The sequence below is a fragment of the Helicoverpa zea genome, chromosome 10 (genome assembly GCF_022581195.2).
Source record: "Helicoverpa zea isolate HzStark_Cry1AcR chromosome 10, ilHelZeax1.1, whole genome shotgun sequence".
NCBI classification, from domain to species: domain Eukaryota; kingdom Metazoa; phylum Arthropoda; class Insecta; order Lepidoptera; family Noctuidae; genus Helicoverpa; species Helicoverpa zea.
In genome coordinates, this window is record NC_061461.1 from 6,684,988 (window position 1) to 6,704,558 (window position 19,571).

General features: G+C 35.9%; 1 protein-coding gene across 2 annotated transcripts in view; it reads right to left on the reverse strand.

The window, feature by feature from the left end:
• The window catches only part of LOC124634000 (monocarboxylate transporter 10-like), an 89,777-nt gene that overhangs the window by 10,512 nt on the left and 59,694 nt on the right, over nt 1-19,571 (reverse strand). Inside the window, exons 1-2 of one of the 2 annotated variants that reach the window (XM_047169394.1) lie at nt 14,522-14,722; nt 4,109-4,539 (exon numbers count right to left, since the gene is read on the reverse strand). The exons of the other annotated variant lie outside the window; for it this stretch is intronic. Of the exons in view, the coding sequence (XP_047025350.1) occupies nt 4,109-4,394 (286 nt within the window). The 5' untranslated portion in view covers nt 4,395-4,539; nt 14,522-14,722. Of the gene's footprint in view, nt 1-4,108; nt 4,540-14,521; nt 14,723-19,571 lie in introns of those variants that run through there. 2 annotated transcript variants of the gene reach the window in all.

A 19,571-nucleotide genomic window follows, 5' to 3' on the forward strand; every position in this document is an offset into this window, starting at 1 on the left:
GGTTACATTTATATTTTTATCCTTGTTACGACACCAAAATCTCGACGAAGTTTGTCGCCATGATGGAAAGGGTAAGCCAATGGACCCTTGACAATTACCAGTGAGCAAAAACTGTGTTCTGCAACAAATCCGATAAACACAGAAACATATTGATTGGCTACATTATTTTTGTTTTGCTTGGCCCCTTTCGTTCGGGTGAGGTAAAGTCGGTCACCATCTACTAGAAAAGTCTGATCCCAAAATAACAAAAAATAGAAAAACTTTCGCCCTGATACAAACATGGAACATATACAAATATGCATACATAGGTAGCTCATAATTATTTATGTATTGACTATACATATAGTTGACCCGTATATTTGAGAAATAAGTATAAACGAAGAAAATCGGTAAATAGTAATACTTACATTGATGTAAGAGTTAATTGTATGCAAAGTTTTTTTAACTTTTAAGGTTTTCTGGATCAGCGAAGATCGTTTTCAAAGCTGAGTACCTATTTGAATATTTTTCTTTCGTTGAAAATCAATTTTATTGGACCATCAATGAATTACAATATCATGTAAAAAACTTCACGAACAAAGGTTGACTTTGCGCTACCTTTTCGATTGATGTTATTGGCCTAATAAATTAAAAACTACTGACTAAGTTTTGGTTTGCAGAGAAAGTTTCAAACACAATTTGGATAATAAGTAGCAAAGGTGTCTGAAAAAATCACTTTTGTGAATATTTTTATGTCACTCTTCGCATGAAAGACGAACTTTAGAGAATAATATTTGAAAGTCAAAAATATGTACCTAGGTATTGCTGTGAAAGAAAGAAGGTAACAAAACAATTCATAAATTCTAACAAAACTGCCTTTTCCATTTCTGAAACCACAAAGCACGCAAAGCTCTAAAGCCCACCTATCTCAGGTACCAACTGGATTTATGCATGATTTTATTATGAGGAATGAACACGATATGTTACAAAAATCACTTTTGTTACTGTATTTCATAATATTTATTGCGTTTAGGTTTCCAGGTATGAAAAATAAAATTAATGACGTTATTACTGAAAAACCTCGCGAATTATAATCGTTTGTCGTGAACACGTTATCATGGAGGCTGTCGCCTAACTGAAACATATTAAATGTGCTGTAAGATGATAAATGTGCTATGAGGCACACATGCATCGAGCTGTCTCGCGCCTCGCCTCGATCCTAATAAACGATTGGCGATGATTGACATTTGGGACACCCATCCTACCGTATCATCTTTAGATATCCTGAGAAAATCATTTTCGTCTCGCAAATTCTGCGGCAAAATATTAACGCTACAATTTTTTCCTAACATTAGAACATAAACTAGGCAATAAAGAACGCCAAAATCTGATAAAGATTAGATTTATTAAAATGTATTCGTCAGAGTGTGGGTGTAACAAAATTAATAGATATTAACCTATTGACGACATAAGAGAAAATAAGTTATTTTGTTGCCTTTAATTAATATTGGTGTAGATAGGTAATGTTATGGTCCTCAAATGTGGTGCGAGACTTAATTTTCTTGACTTTAATTTGCCTTTTAAATAAAACTCTAATCTTTACAATGTCCGTCTCCAAAAACACAACATATAGTCCGCTTACTTAAAGATCCCATTTCAGCAAGTAATTGATTTTTGACGATCTTTCAAGCACATTATCTATCTGTATTTATCGACTATTATTTTTACGACACACTTACGGCACCAAGAATAGAACTTTATTCGGGAAATGGTAATGGATCCATCCAGCCTTTTGCGCGATAGCACTTGTTTGAGCCAACTTTATTTTGCGACAGACAAATGGAATGGCTAATAGTTATCTATAAAAGGGTTTACCAATTCCATCCGTTTGATCTTAGTTATACGTATACAAATATTTAGAGATTCTCTTTAGATCATAGAAATACTAGATCCCAACATCTTGATGACGGTTTGCATCTTGGAGATACAAATGCAATTTCTCAATTTTACATAAAGTAACAATAGCACCTATTTTAAGTGTGCAAAAGAAGCTCTACATTATGTAGATGTCAAGCTCAATGTCTCTACTAGACTGTATATGATGCATTCATTCAGCGACGATCACAAATTTTCTGCCCGACTGAAAGTCACCCAAAGACTACTCGTATTTGTGCTTTTACTTTAAGATTTTATACAAATCCACTCCTTACATGAGTTAGTTAAGTGAATTCTCTCATATGAATAGAATTAGAGAAGGCAAACCATCTGCATTTTCATATTCAGTCTGCGAGATTTGTTTCAATCTCTTTGCGACTTTACTGGTTACCTTGCAGATAACAAATAACGATAACAAAGCCGATGCTTATGAAAAATGTAGTCATTTTTCTCCCAAGTAAAATGATCTGCGTGTTGTCAAAGTTTGAGGGGCCGTGATTCACTCGAGTGTATTTACATGCGTAGAGAAAAACATATTTGAACGCGGGAAATCGTAAAAGCGTCTACGGCGAAGGAGCGTTGAACTGAAGGCATTGCTACTGAAACTGTAGACTGTAAGCAAATTACTGGTAATAATCATAGCTGGTAAGAGTTGGAGCTGAATATAATGGGTAGACAGCCATTCTAAGTTTTCCACCTCTGTCCCTAAAGTTTTTTTAATACTTTGGTTGCACTCTGCGCGGTAGAAATATCAGATGGCTTGTACACACAAGCACGCAAACTATTCTGCAGCGGATAACGAGCTTAGTGTCCTGACATGCAAACTAGGGAATATTGGATGCCCTCCAAATTGATATTGTGTACATTTTTAAAAGTTTGTATTAAAAATGGTTTTCATGTGGCCAGTGTCCCAATACCTACTTGCTAAACTATTTGTCATGCTCATAGAAATAAGTTTACCGCATTGAAAAGTAAACTCATTGTGTACAACTATCCTGGTGCTTCAATATCTTTTCTTTCATTATTTTGTTAAATTGCGATCATTGAACATCCTTGGCATCCGTTGCGGGTAGTCAGAAGCCAGTAAGTCTGATACCAGTCTAACCAAGGGGTATCGGGTTGCCCGGATAACTGGGTTGAGGAGGTCAGATAGACAGTCGCTTCTTATAAAGCACTGGTACTCAGCTGAATCCGGTTAGACTGGAAGCCGACCCCAACATAGTTGGGAAAAGGCTCGGAGGATGATGATTTTAAATTGCGATGAAATACTTTTGAGTTGCAAGTATTGAATAAATACCATAAATATCTTATGGAATACAACAAAACATAGGTACCATGTTTTTTTAATAACAAACAAATAATATAGACTAGACTGAACATAGACCAATTTTCATAGTAAGATGAGCCACATTATAGAGATAATATTGCTCAGATAACCAAATGTAATGTAATAGGATATGTCTACATACAACGGAGTGGACACTTCGTCTCGGCGGGATATGTTGGTGGACTATATAAGTAATATCTACTAAAAGTTCATGTCAAATCAGTATATTGTTCTTGTCGGGGTGTCCGACGTTGACATTTTATAAGTTTGAAAATATTTTGAATCTGTTTTTAAATTCGAAATGTGCGAGTGAGTATGAAATTAAATAGTGGGTCTGTGGTATTTTTCTAATGTAAAAATAATGAGATACAAGAACAGAAGTAGGTATGATTAGTTATACACCTGCTATGATGCTTTTCCAAGTACACTCATAGTAATTCACCAATTTGATTTTGTTTACCTCTAGATTTGACATACGGAATCCATAGATCTATATCAATATATCCCGAAAATTGGCAAACATAACAAATGTACGAAAAGGTTAAGCCTATTATTTTCTCACGCGGACATCGTTAACATCCTGACCTTCCCGATATTTCATTGGAGCAGAAATATGTCACATAAAGATTTATTTCATTTCTGATAGACACAGAGCAAAAGGCAGAATTGTAACGTCTTTATATGGGATATTTTATGGGCTTGCACCTTTTTAAGGGTATTGGGACAAATTCTTTTAGTAAGGGATGGTTGGGTTTGTGAGAGTATCAATCACTTATGTTAAACAAACACCGTGCTCCTTGCAGTAAAGTATTTTTTAGTAAACAAGCTGAACTAATCAAAACTATTATTCCGTTGAGGGTATTCTACCTGCTTGCATGCGGGTCTGCGGACCAAACCGTTTGACGGTTTCCACGGCGAGGACAGCGGAGGCCTGATGCAGGCCGTGCGCGAGGATCTGCGCGAGAGTGGCCGCGGCGGCCACGCCCCAGCCCCACCCTCCTTCCGGGTAGTAGTGGCGGGTGAGGGTCAGAAGCTGGCGCGGGTCGAGCTTGGCCTGTCGCGTGGGCGCAGCGCCGCTCGCCGCCTCCAGCACCAGCGGCAGCGACCTCGTGCGCAGCAGCGGCGCGCCGCCCGACGACCATGACTCTTCCATCAATGCGCGCGCGCATCATGCGCCGCACGCATCACCGCCGCTCCGCACTCACTCCTTCGCGCTCTCTCATGTCCGGGGACACATCACTTTGTAATTTTAAATGCGTTAAGTGTTTCTTCCGCTGCTCTGAATTCAAATTTGACACCTATTGGAAATACGCTATGAATCAGCCGCCGCCCGTGCCGTTGATTTGCGTCTGGAGTACCTATCACTTTTTTGTATTAAAAGTTTGAGGGAGTAATTTTGATTTGTCAGAAATTGAATTACCCATTTGTATAACCCTAACCTAATAAAATATACCTAGGTAAGTACCTAGACTGATTTGTTTAGTCAGGATAGAAACTACAATCCACCGAATTAGATGAGTCATGAGGCAGTAACGTATTGCATAAGGTTTAGATAGGATAGTCGAGCGGGTCGTCCGTCTGGCTAGACCGACATAAATCTTGCCAGATCGAGCATCAGTGTTCAGTACCCACTAATCTCCACGAACTATCACCGCAGATATAGTTTCACGGAGTTCAAGCATCTATACGTAGGTAAACACAGAAACTACTCAATAATACTCATCTACTTATTAAACTTAAGAAAAAATATGAAAACATTTACTTATATGTATATTTTGGTTTCAAGTTGAATTAAAACTTTTCAAAAATACCTTGAGTAGTTTTGAATGCGTCATGTGTTTTCCACAAAAGCTTACCAAGATTTAACAAATAAATAATGTCTAAACTTTTTTCCATTCAATTTATGAGTTTATTGCATATAAACTAAAATCATAATAAAAGTTTTGAAGCGAAGATATCTACGATTTAAGCATTTTTATGAGTGTTTATAGACCGTAACCATAGATAAATACAATGCACATAGATTTGCACGAATTCAGCGTTACAAGATACTAAGTTTAAAGTTATTTTTTTGTTTGAAAAATGGAGAAAACTTTCATGTTCTACAACGTTTATTGAAAAAAGGAATTGTTAACCACAGCCGTTATCACTGTTATGTGAACTTAAAAACGTAAAATTAATAAAGGGTTAATCTTCGATTGCGCAATGACCTTTATTCCACGAGCAATTAATACATTTATGAAAATGATGATAATTAAGTTGCCAAAAATAAGTTTGATTTATATCTTCGCACGAATAAGAAAAGAACTTTATGAACTGGTACTTAATGTCATAATTATTATTGTGTAGTGGTTTGGTAATGGCAAGTACTGTTCAGTTGATGAGCTTAATTATTATTTATTTGATTGAAAACATAGACCGTAGAATTAGCGAAAGGTCTAATGCAGTTTGGTTTAACGGTTTGCTCTAAATTGAAAGTAGGTAAATACGGTCAAAACTTTGTTTATTGCGCACTATAAATGTGTCGAAGATAATGTTCTGTGTAATAACATAATATGTGACTCTATTTGTCGGTTTAATGGCGCGGAAACTGTGAAAATATAGTTGATAGGCTTCGACTGCGGCCAAGATTCGCACCGGCACGGATAAGATAAGGCTTGTTTGTTCTTCCTAATTTATTGCCAAACATTACGGAGACATGGCGAAACTGAAGTATTTGTTCCCAAGCCGTTGTTTTTGATCATTTACTTGATGTTTTGGAACACTTAACGTAAGTTACGAGGTCGGTATGTAATCATAATTTCTACTCAAGGAAACATACCAACACAATTTTTACTCAGAATAGGTTACAGCGGTAAATTGCCGGAAAATATATTTCTGTTTTCTGTGTTGTCTAGAATTTCAGTGTGATATTGGTGTATTGATAAATTATGTATAATCGAGTGTAACTATATATAATGTATATAGGAATTCGGATAAACAAGCTCGTAAAACATGATCTCGTTATATTTCCTGACGAGGGTGTGACCGCTTTCACGAAGATAACCTTCAAACATTCGACATTTCCTAGTGCTAGTTGATGATCGGATGTTTATCATTTGTCTTTTTCTTACGTACAAACACGATATTCAATGCAGAATTGATAAGAAATCCTTAGTAAGCATATCGATAGTCAATAATGGTTGTTAGCTAAGCTTTTGATACAAATGAACGTACTATTAATACCCGAACCACGTTGTTGGTATTTAATGGAATGATGGGCCATCTGGGGTCCCTATAATTATATTGTCTTGCCTCTCTACACGAGGCGAGCAAGACAATACCGTGCTCCTAATAGCACTATATCACAACAGTTCGGAATATTGACCAAACTTCCTCTTTTTGTCCCCTTTGGGGATGATCCTTTTAATTGCGTGATAATTTTACCCAGCTGTCGTGAAATTGGTACGTTTTAAAAATAAATTCCTTATGAAATTTCCATTATAAATCTTCAGGGACAACTGGCTTTATTGGCGGGGTCTGACTGAGACGCGTAATAAATTAGAAAGAAATTTAAATCGCGTTTATGTAGATCGACCTGGGTTTGTCATTCGACAAATAGATTCACTGGAATGCAATTGGTCTTAATTTGTGAAAAGGCTATCTAGTATATAGAGTATCTAGCTGTTTTGTTTAATGGATTTAGAGACATTAGTTAAAATTAAAAGGAATTTGTTTGGTATGAAATAAAATTTAATTTCTCTACTGTGCATACCTTCAACAGAATTCTTGTAACAATACAAAATCATATTTCTGTTTCGCAACATATGAAATCTGAATAACTGCTTGAAATGGAAGCAATTGTGAAATTTTTGGCCTTTAAGCGGTTGTCAGTTATGAAGTCTGGGACAGTTTAAAAAGCTTTTTATGAGCACTAACAGCACTTCACTTGTTTTTGATTACTCCCTGTTTCGTTACGGACCCTTATTAAGCGATCTGTCCAGACATTTTCACTGCCGCTTTTTGTTTCGGAATTTTAAATTTAATTTTTGATAACGACTCGTTTTTAATTTAATAAATTTTAGTATGGTGTAGCATCTTTTTATAATAATAATCACATCGTTAATTTACATGCAAGAATAATAGCTGTACTGAATTTAAATATTATCCTACAAACAAAACACGACACGTAATAATTTACGATGAAATTATTATGCAATATTGGATTTTTTGGGTGTAATTTTGGAATACTTTATCTGCCCTGTAATCTGCGTTGCGATGTAAATTATGAATATGTTGCATTTATAAATAATTAATAGGCCATTAATGTCCCATAGTGTGATTGTTACAGATTTGTACCTCATCGTAGCGACGCATAAATGAACTATTTAGTTAATTAACGCGACTATTCGAGTGGGCATTAATGTCACTTTTACATCCTCATAATTCTTTCCAAACCATTTCAGTCTTGTAAAATATATTTGGAACAAAAGGAGAGGAAGTTTGGTTTCGGTCATACAAAGTGTATGAATTATGACATGCTCGTTTGTACGATGTTAATGTGTGTAGAAATATGAAAATATCTGACACTTCGATTAAAAGAACTGTGACCAAGCATTTCAAAAATGGGCTTAATTTATGAGTCTGTTTTCCTTTTAAAAATGATTTATTGTCATGTTTTCCATTTAATTTCTTTTATAACAATAAAAGAATTAAAAGTTATTTTAATTGACTTATTTAATCTACTTATCCGAGTGGCATTTATGTCCCAACTGCACTGACTACAATAATAGATTGTTACTTTAATCCATTAAGTTCGATGCAGTATCGTAATAGTGGAATCAAAGCCAAGTCTTGAGCAATAAGTAGATAAACGCATGTGGGCATATCTTTTCGTGGCGCGAAAGGACGATTTATGGCGTCTACCTGCTTAAGTACAGTTAACAAAAGAGTTAAGTAAGCAAACAAGAAATTAACAGCAGGCCTGTTTTGTGTGAAGGTCATTTCGTCGGTTATGTTAAGACCAGTGTAATAGGGAGCCGGCTGCAACGAAGCAAAAATCTGATTGAGTTTCCCATGGGATATCGCAATTACACTATCCCTAGTAATTTGCCAGGAGATGGGATGCCTACGAAGCCGTACTTGGAGCGCTTAAAGCTTGTGGTAATTTGGTTTGCTACGTTCTCCAAAAGCGGTTCTATCTTAGCCAAGTGATGACTTTGAAATTCGTTTATTAAGCTACTAATTTAAGTTCTTTGTCAACCCTACAATGCATAAGTTTCCTTTAAGCTATGATGAAATATTAAACGCTGTTTACATGTAATTTCATTGACGGTCGAGGAAACTATAAATACACGTTTTTAGGCCCACTTAATGAACACACGTTGGTAATTTTATAAAATTATCCCCCATTCAATAAAGTGTAATCACTGTTAAGTTGGTAAATGAACAATCACTGCTCCTGTACCTACTATTAGACGCCATCCAAGATTGAATTTCATTATAAATGTTTACACTTTATTCCACAAAATTGTTATTTTTTAAACCAAACCACATAGACAAATATTAAATTCTAGACCAGATTGTAGCAGTAACCTCATCGGCATTGACATCAGAATTTAATTTAACCAACAGTTGGTATACAATATTAGGTATACCCATGTGGTATATAGGTATATCTAGGTATATGCAAGTTAAAATAGATGCAGGAATTACATATTCATATAGTTTTTGTGTCCTTTTTCAAATCTCAAGTTTTTAATGACTGAAGAGATTCACTGATAGTAGGTATTCATGTTTCCTGTCAAATTTTATGTCATACCATCTATCGTAAGAGTAGTTCAACATCGTCAAACGGAGTTTATGCGTTGATGAGGTGGATGCAAGACGGGTATTATGTTATCCTCTGTTTATTACTGGCTCTGATACCATCGAGTGAGCTCGTACGGAGGATAGTTGATAAACTTTACTGCCACATAAATGTTACATTATATATTGCAGTGTTGATGCTGTCACTATTATCTAATAGTGATCTTTCGAAGCTACCGGCCTCTGTTACAACGTTGTAATGGTCCGGTTGTCATGGTACGTAGTGAAAAACAATTTCACGATAAAATACATAGTATATAGTATATACCTAATGAACTTCTCACGATATACAAAAGTGTATCGTGAAATAGTCTCTTCTTTTATTTATAGGATCAGTTTTAATTCTATTAGAAATAAAGATAATATTTTTGCATTGTGTTTTATAAAGTATTTTTTCGAACCGTTTGGGGTTGAAACCCTCGGGTCGTGAGGTCCGAATGCCCACATTCTATTTAAAGATCTCTCTAGGCGGCTGGTTGACGCTTCTCGTGACCAGAAGGCTGGCTATTACCTCGGACAAAGAATCAGCATGGCGATCCAACGAGGTAATGCTGCCAGCCTCTTGGGCACGCTCCCAGTTGACAGCGATGGGGACGAATTTTTTGACGCTTTTTAGTTGTTTGTAAATATCTATGTAAATAAAATGAACGATATCTCGTTTTATAAAGTATCATCTATCAGAAAGTAATAAACGAGTACTTAGCCTTGTTTAAGGACCTTTTCGCCTACTTCAATGTTATTATATATTTTATTGTGTAAATTCTTAACCAATCAACAGTATAGTTTAAACTGCCAAATCTAAACAACATTCCTATTTCTGAAAAAACTTCCCAGGGAAAATAGTCATTTTCTTTGTATACTAAAAAGATATGAATATGTTTGATTCAATCTTCACTTCTTTGACTCACAAAAACAGCGAGTACGTACGTACAATTTGATAACTCTAGTCATTGTGTAAGTGACAACATGAATATGAATGATGTTAGGGTTTGCAGCGTGTGTCATGGGCGTGGGGCGTTGATTGCTGTCGACAGGAATCGAGCAGAGAAGCCAGTAACTCATGCATCTGGGTCAGATAGCCAAGCTGGCGTCACAATTATGTTATAAGATTTGATGGCTGAGCACTCCATTTGTATGTAGCGCTATGATCAAGATTTCATTAGGCAATTGCTATTTCATTTCCTGCAAAAATATTTTTCGGCTTCCTTACTAATAGACAACGAAGCTTAGATAAAGCTAAAGGAAAATGCATGAACGTTTTGCTTCGTTTGATTTGTGTTAATCTAAGTGTAAGGTTGTACTATACATAACTAACTAGTAAGGGCCAAGGTGTGTTTCATAAATGATCTGAATTTAAAATTAACATAGACTAGCTGATCCCGCGAACTTCGTATCGTTCAAACCTTCCCTGGACCTCTACAAACATTTTAAAACCAAAATCAGCTCAATCGGCCCAGCCGTTCTCGAGTTTTAATCAGACTAACGAACAACAATTCATTTTTATTTATATAGATTACTAGACACGTTAATCGTCATTTAGACTCATAAATACAGATCTTTATGTATCGCAAAGACGATATTTGGTTTGAAATAAGCCACACAAATTCTCAAGACTGTTCATAGTTTTAAAATGTTGTGGTTTTAAACCGTTAATGTAAAAAGTTGGCACATTAATATCTAATGAAATTAGCACGTATTCATTCATGTTGTATGAGTAGTAATTACTTGCGAGGCGAGTATTAAAACAATCCTCACCGCTCCATCAATCACAAAGCTCTTAAACGTACAAAGTTTGACGCTGCGGCATATTTCACTTTCTAGACATACGATTAATGCCGAGTTATTACAACCAGCAACGCCACCAAACTCAGCTATACCTACGTTATTAAGTAATATAACGCGTATTTATTGCGACTTTATAATTTGTGAAGTAAAACTGCACATTCGAACAATTTATTTGGTGAACACTAGCCGTTAAAGGAAGGCCAACACTCGCCCGGCGACGTCCCACGGTGCAGCACAACCAGGGATGATCAAATCATACATATTTTATTATCATGTTTTTGTGTCAATGCGACAATGAATACGAGTAGCTGGAGACGATTTTAAAAATATCGTAAATAATTGCGACATTGCCACCGATCATTTTATAAGATAAGGGAAACCTTCGGAAATTGCAGGTCCTGCGTCTCTTAGGGAAGAAATAATAATCGTATACCGCGACGACATAAAACTGGGGAAAATGGGTGAAATATTATGAAGTGGAAAATTACGACAAGGTAGTAAAGTTTTACAGTTCCGTCAAGTGATTGGTTCAACGACTGTTATACTTTTACATTAGTTTATATCAGGCGATCGATCTTTAAGTAAAGACAGGTTACGGTACATCACAACGAGAGCAAAAAGCGATAGATTAAACCGTAAACACAATGGAACATTTATTACATACCAATACGATCATCATTATTAGTGTTCCTTTGCTGAGAAGGCTCCCAACGCCAGTATATCACGTACTGTGACGGAACTGGATTGTACACCATCGAACAATGCTCCACTGTGGCCGACTTTATTTTGTTCGTAAGATTTCGATATGGAGTCGATCTTAATAAAAAAACAGTTACAAGTTGTCAAACATCGGTTAGAAAGATTTATAATATGTGTAGCTACTAGCTCATGATGTTGGCTTCGGCCATGCGATAGTTTTTATGGCTATTTCCTTACGAGATGTCTTTAAGATATATGCTGCAAACTTTATTTGGGAACTAGGCTTTTTCTCACGCTTTTACAATATTGCTTTATAAGGGATTGTGCAGAAATATACTAAGCTAATAAATTAGATAGTTCGGAAATAACTCCCTATTGGAAGGCTGAAATGTAATGAAAATGTCATAAACTTTTTTACAAAGTTCAGGATAAATTACTTATTTATTTTTCTATTGTATTAAAAAACTATCCGTTTTCCCGCGGTTTCACCCGCGTCCCGTGGTAACTACTGCCCGTACCGGGATAAAATATAGCCTATGGTACTCGTGGATAATGTAGTTTTCGAATGGTGAAAGAATTTTTAAAAACTGTCCAGTAGTTTTTGAGCCTATTCATTACAACCAAACAAACAAACAAAGTTTTCCTCTTTATAATATTAGTATAGATAACATGAGATTGAGCTCAACGTGGAACTGTGGTAAGACTAGAGTCCTTAAAGTGTGGTACATAGCTAAGCCCTTATAAGTTAAGAGTGAAGTTGACTCGAACTTTGCAGAGCTGCCTTCCTAAGCTCTTTTTCCTTTTAATTCCAAGCTTACAGAAAGTTCGCAGCTTGTGGTGTAGTATTGAAATAAAAATATTGGTGACGTTTGGCCAGAGCCCAAAGTCGGGGATACGTGATCGGAAATATTGCGAATTGCCTATTCATGACTCCATATGGAAAACTTTTCCTCTGGGTCGCACTGAACTTCACGAAAAAGTAATCGGGACTTTCCGAACCTCTATGTTTTGGTAGGACCCACAAATCCCTAAAGTTCCTGCTGAAACTAACACTATAGTTTCATATTCGTTGAATTGAGTACATTATTCCAGCGAGTATTTGATAATGTTATTTTAGGACTGATAGAATTTTAGATTAATCCAGGTTTTATATGTATAAGATACATGAGTACCTACTACCGATCGTTTAAAAATAATTTCGGAACATGTTTATATTAGAAATCTGTTACAGCTATTAAATATATATTTTTCTTATAATTGCGATGTTATATGTAATTAGTTTTTTACACAAGAGCACTAACAGGTAGAACGTACATTTTTATCAGAAGTGTTAAGGTTGCTATTTTACCCAAGTTTGTAAATTAAATTTAATTACAGCGGCCTTCCTTATAGCAATGAGTGAAATAAATCAGTCTTTAGAGCCCGACTCTAATTGTAAGTAATAAATGAAGTAAATAACATTAATAACATCTCACATTGACTTCGGACCATTAAGCTGACGGCCAAATATTTCCGCTTTAAGGAAGTTATTTGACGCCCTTTTAGAGGTGACTAATTATCTCAAATCCCTTTGTAGTGGACGGATGAAACTGCAGCCACTAATTATGTCCTCCCAAAAATTCTGTTGCTTACGCTTTTTCGAATATATCTCTCGTCATCCTAGTTTTTTCAACTTTTTCTTCTGTATGCAAGCTTTAAGTTTTGTTTTAGTACCAGCGGTGATCAGTTTCGTAATAATATTTATTGCCGTTAAGTAGATCTTATTTTGGATAAAAATAGCGACTCACATACACGTCATATGATGAGAACGGAAATTAATTGACCTAGTAATATTTAATCAGTGTTAAGTAAGTAGGTAAGTTTATACGTAGATACCAACATAAACTAGTTTTTGTTATGCTTTTTTGATTTATGTTTGCCGTAATTTGATGATATCATAATTATAATGTTAGTATTTTGTTTTCTATTTAAGTCTAAATTAATCCTAAATTGAGTTCGTACCTATAACAATTAATTTAATTGCAACATGTTCGGGCCGAATTTGTGCGTTAATAAATTCTTATCACGACAAATTGTGAAACGGAAACCTGTAATGGAAAAGCGATAGTAGAATACCATTAAAAGTTGTACAATAATATGCAAAAAATTGGGACGAACTTCACAATAAATTAATGGAACTTAGTTATTTAGGAAAAAGTTTCCACATTTCTTACCATCCAGTCGCCAATAAAGATTTCAGAGTTATGTTCGAAATAAAAACAGCTGGGAGGTCAATTTCTTAGACAATAGACGTCAGAGGTTTGAACGCAGTGAATTAATTAAAAAGATTTGAGCAAAAAATGAGACAGCTTCGAAGAGAGTGGGGTGGAATAAATTGAATCTATAAAACTTTGTAGAGCGTTTTAAAAAAAGTAATCTAAGTATATTTTAAAGCACATTAGTACTTATGTTCCTATTCTATACATATAATTCTACAAGTACCTATCATTAGTGTTGGCCACGAAGAATAAAGTCGAAAAAGTATGATCTTTTGATTGATTGAAAAAGAAAGGCAATTAATGTAAAAGTTAATAATTCTATATCCATCTGATTTATTGAGAAATTCATAGTAAATAAAAGTATTAAATAACTAAAACATGACTCACAATTAGGTACATAACAAAGTGAAATCATGTCTATGTGTGTTTGTATTTATTGGTGTTCGTTTACGCTCAATTCAGTTTGTCAGATTCCTAATTAGGCACGGTACTAATATAGTTTCTATCGATACTTTCGAAAATAAAAACAGTTCAATGCAAGTGTGAGATGACAAAATAGGTGAAGTGAACGGTGAGCCTCCAGACGCAATAGGCACACACGTGCTCGGTCGTGATTCTATCGGCGAGGCGGCACGACCGATCGCAGCCTAACGACCGGACCTCGGGCCACGGCCATATGTTGTTAACTTACACACCAACTAACAATATGACACTTTTCACTTTAGATTTCCACTGGAGTAGTAAGTCAATTGAGGAAAAAGTTGAAGATCGAGAGCTTCGACCGCCGAATAGGTTCGGAAGTTGCGAGTAAGTTTGCCGGAGCGGTAAGTTCGTGCGCTAGGGGCACGCGTCTGACTGGAAGTGGCGGGAGCGAGCGCGCGACCGCGGTGCCTTGGTGTACAGCTTACACTGATTTTTTGTCGGAGGCATCGCCGCCGGCCCGCTGCCTGCTCCACATTCGACGACCGGTGTGATACGCGGTGCACCAGTAGGGCTGACACCACATACGTGTTGCCAGTTGCCAATCAACACTTAATGGCCCAAACTTAGCTATTATCAAGTCATTTTAAGCACATTCAGGAGTTTTGGGCATGTTGAGGAACAATGAGATGCTTCCATCAAGTTCCGTGCTCTAAAGCTCGATTGTTTCTGCCATCAGGATCTTTCCATATGTAAAACAGCACCTATCTTCCGCCATTGGTAATTAGCAAACATTAGCATGCGTTCAGGTGTGAACCCTACCACAGATTCACAAGTATTAGCCGGCCGGGCGCGGCTCCCCACAACAACCGGCCTCAGCTTCGCAGCCAGTTAACTTCTGCCACTGGTTGGATTACCTCACTTACCTGCGACGTGTCCGATACAATTACGTACTATTACGGTTTCGTAACGTGGATACACTCGATATTCTCACTTATTAGCGTCGATAATAAAGTAATTGGCACACTATATATGGAGATTAGATGTCTAAATACTCACTTGAGTGCTCTAAGCAAACTTGTGCGAATATCGAGTAAAGTAGAAAAAACTATGTATCTGAAGTTTTATGTAAATGGTAAGCTCGTGATAAACTTTTATGTTCATAAAGTAATTTACTTAGCATGTTTATTGTGTAGTGATGGGCCTTTTATGTGGTATGAGGCAGATTTCTTTTGTGCTGATAAGATGGAAAACGGCTTCTTGTTTTTCTTTCTTGTTCTCACAAATCAGTAACTCGAAATAGAGGAGAGCTTCTAAAATCAAGCCCTTGATTCAATTCGGCTTTTAGTAATTACTTCAAAAACGTTGAATGTCGTAGTCAGTTTTGGTGCATCATCCATAGGGCATTCGAAATCTGAACTGAACAATATCATCACCTAATGAAATAATAAAATGAAAATTCGATCAGAAAGTTTGCTCAACTTTGAGGAAATTGAGCTTTCAGAGAACGATGCCATCGGGGGTTGAGCCATTTGCTGTTTAATTACGTACCGCTAACCGTGCATAGGTACTTTTAGTTATGAACGTACCTATCCAATAAATAGTTAAGAATTTATGTCATCTCAAGACAATCACGGAGGTCGATAGAAATCACAATCACATAGAAATATAACTGCCAATTAACTGTATAACGTACAGCGTCTTTGCTATCTCATGAATTATCTACCGACTCTAGTTATCCGTGTCGAAATAATATAAATACATCAATAAATTATAGAAAGCGCGCTCACTAACAATCAATTGTGTAATGTCTATAATAAGAAGGCGCCGAACTACATTAATTCTTGTTTGCCTACCATTTAATGTGATTCATATCATGTCAAAATATAAATTAAATAATTGATCGTCCTTAGTCAAAAGTCTGGGAGTTATAATTAAGTTGCGCGTTATAAAGTCGACATTTCCGTCGTGGGATAAGATAAAAATAATTTAATCAGGAGAATATATACTTTTGTATATACAAGATAGGTAATATACTTTGAAACTTTTGGAAACGCTAAGATTAGGGGAAAAGTTTACAAGTGATATAAAAAATCATGGATTTAGCAAATTTTGGTTTTCCCAAAGGAATTTTTATTCAAATGTACCATGATTGAAGCAATAAAAAACTTCAATTTACAAACTGCTATGTTAATTTGAACCTAGTATATGTTTAATCGCAATTTCTAGCAATATTTTCCTCATAAAATTTTGCTCCGGCAAAAAAATCTAGCAGATGGAATTACATGATTTGTATTTTTCTCTATTTTATTGATGTTACACTAGTAACATTAGTAGATATGTCCATTTTGAAATACTTACAGATCAGCCCCGTTCTAAGGCGTACAAGCTTGACAGTATGTCAAACAAACTTCTTTTACAAATGAACTAATCGTAGCGCATTTTGTATCTGTCACTAAATACATTAGTATGTGTCGTAAAGTTTTAACTTCATATTTCAAAACTCGGATTAACTGATCAAATATTCTATGGCAAATGTGAATGTTTCTTATGCGTAGTCACGTATTTTCTTAATGGTATTAAACACTATATATTTTTAACTTCTTCTGTCATAATTTTGGTGCAGTCTCTTCGAAGATGCACTAGCTTTTGGAGCAATTATTGTTTAGTAACTGTGTATAGTTTAGTCAAGTTGAAGCTTTAATCACTGTAATAACTTAATTATGAGGGTAATTCATCTTAATTATTTTGAGGCGTTCAAGAAATTCAATATGGTTTATATTATTATCTCATGAAGCCTCACTGTGACAGGTGACACCTGTTTTATTATATTTCAAAGCGAAGACATTATAATATTACAGAGACATCCGGCATGATCCGGACATTACGTGCCAAATAAAATTGAGATTGTTTTGTTTTTATATTCAGTTGGTAAATGTAGAATGACAGACGTGACTACATTAACGCATTGGAAAAAAAATATTGTTTTTAAGTTATCCAGAGGAGATGTTATAAAAACACATAAAAAATATGTAAGGGTGCGTCCACATCTGGCGAATGTGCCGCGAATGTGCAGCTCGCGAGCCGTTTGCGACCTGCCCGCGAGCTGCGCGCGTGCATTTTTGTTCGTGCGCCGCTTCTGCGCCGCCCGCGCGCAGTTCGCGCGCGACCTAACCTCGCGGGCAGGTCGCAAACGGCTCGCGAGCTGCGCATTCGCGGCACATTCGCCAGATGTGGAGGCACCCTTAAATACTCAAGGGGAACCTTTATTGATAAAATCGTTATAGCACATACGTTTCTACATATCTTGATAATAAAAAGTCTGTAAGTCCAACGCCTTTGACTTTGATAAACAATAAAGTTCCTGTTATTTGACAAAAAAAAATCTAGCAAACTTTCCACATAAAAGAGGAGTCCAATTCTATGAAACAAAGTGTATAAATAGACTTTGTAATCTTTATTCTGTCACCGCCCGTCGTAAAAGGAATGAATTTACTTGCAAAACTTCCAAATGAATTCGAATCGAGAGGTTTCCACTACAAATTATTTGGGTTGAATATAAACATTTTTCGCGTTTGAAAATAAGTTGAATACAATTGTGTGATATATTTATTTGCAAGGGCGTGTAATCAAAGAAACTTTGTGTATTCAAACAATTGTATAAAATTAATTTAGAATAAAAAAAATAAAAATCGTAACAAAGCACTCAAACATTTGCGTTCTTCACACAATTTATTTGTTGATTTTGGAGAAAAAAAGCTTGTTGCAAAGCAAAATTACATTGTTAAGCTGAACAGCAGACATCAGCAGGAGACAAAGACGTTTGTTGAAACAAATAACAACAGTTTCATTAGCAAAGAAATGCGCGGTTACGAAAATTGGACGCCATTTTTGGAGTAATGCTGCGACTGATATCTATTTAATTTGAAGTTTTGGAGTAATTTGTAGTGACAACCTCGTCTCTCAAAAAATAAATTCTGGTTTTAAGAAAAACAAATTTAATTAACAAAAAATAGTGGAGCAGTGTGGATGGGTACCTAATTAAACCTTCAGTTGAATTACAGCCTCGAGAGCTTTTCAAACAGTTTACACCTAAATATTGTTTGATATTATCAATAGGTTTACGTACCTACGACTAATCGATGTTTTCGGGTGGTCCGAAAAAGGTAGTACGTTCGTGAATCGAAGTCATAATACATGTTTTTTATTGCAAACAACCTTAATTGCTTTGGAAAATTGATGAGGAATTGTGAGATTCTCGCTAACTAATTGGTATGTTAAAATGATTTTAAATGGGCAGCACCGGCAATTTTAACGTTATTTACGAGACAAAAATTGTACTTTGCGAATTTATCGGCAATTACAAATTGGTTGGAGCCAGTCGGAGGCGCACGGAGGGCGTGACGTCATGAGCGCCGGAGGGCCTCTGGATGACGACAACATTTGGTGACGTTCCTCTAAAGATTTGTGGTGCCATACACAATTAACTCAGTGTATTATAAGCAAGCTGTGCAAATGGAAATTCATCTAAAACTTTTGTCAATCATACCAGTTACTGTGACTTAACAGAGCAAATATTTTTAACGAAAACAAATAAACTGCAATCCCAAACATTGACAGGACTTCGAATTGGAAAGAAAACTAACACTACTTATAGACAGCATTGCTTTTCAGACAGACTTGTTCAAAAGAATTGGCGGAGTCGCACTTGCGTAGTAATTTTATTTAACTGACTGTAACGCCCCGTGTCCAAATCAAAGCATTTCAATAACATTTAAGTATGGCAATAACATTGGAAGGGGTGATCCACGAAATCACATTTTCGACTATAATAATAAAACTTGTCGCACACGCGTGTAGAATTTGGAAAAGAAATTCTACGTGAACTATTCCCATTTTATTCGGTTTGAAACCTAATACGAGCCCTGTAAGATTGAAAACGCATAAACAAGGTAGCTCGGGTTACTTATTCGTTGTGGGAATGACAGATTACTGATAATATCAGCACGTGAGATTTGAATAAACCTGTGTTTTCCTTGTACATTGTTTCACGTACTTTGTTATCATGAATCTTGAAAAGATGACATCTTTTGTTTTTATGTTTGTTTTTCTTTAATCCGTTATGTTTTCATGCCGCATGTTTCAGTGCTCATTCAGTAGTTCATTTTAAAGTAGTTCGTAGTTTCAATTAATTCAATTTCAGATTCGGCCCCTATCAGATAGAAAATTTGCAACTAAAAGAAAAGTTTATGCGGCAACTACAACTTGAAAAAATGTACTTGACCATTATCATAAAGCACGTAAGCACATTCAAGTTTCCA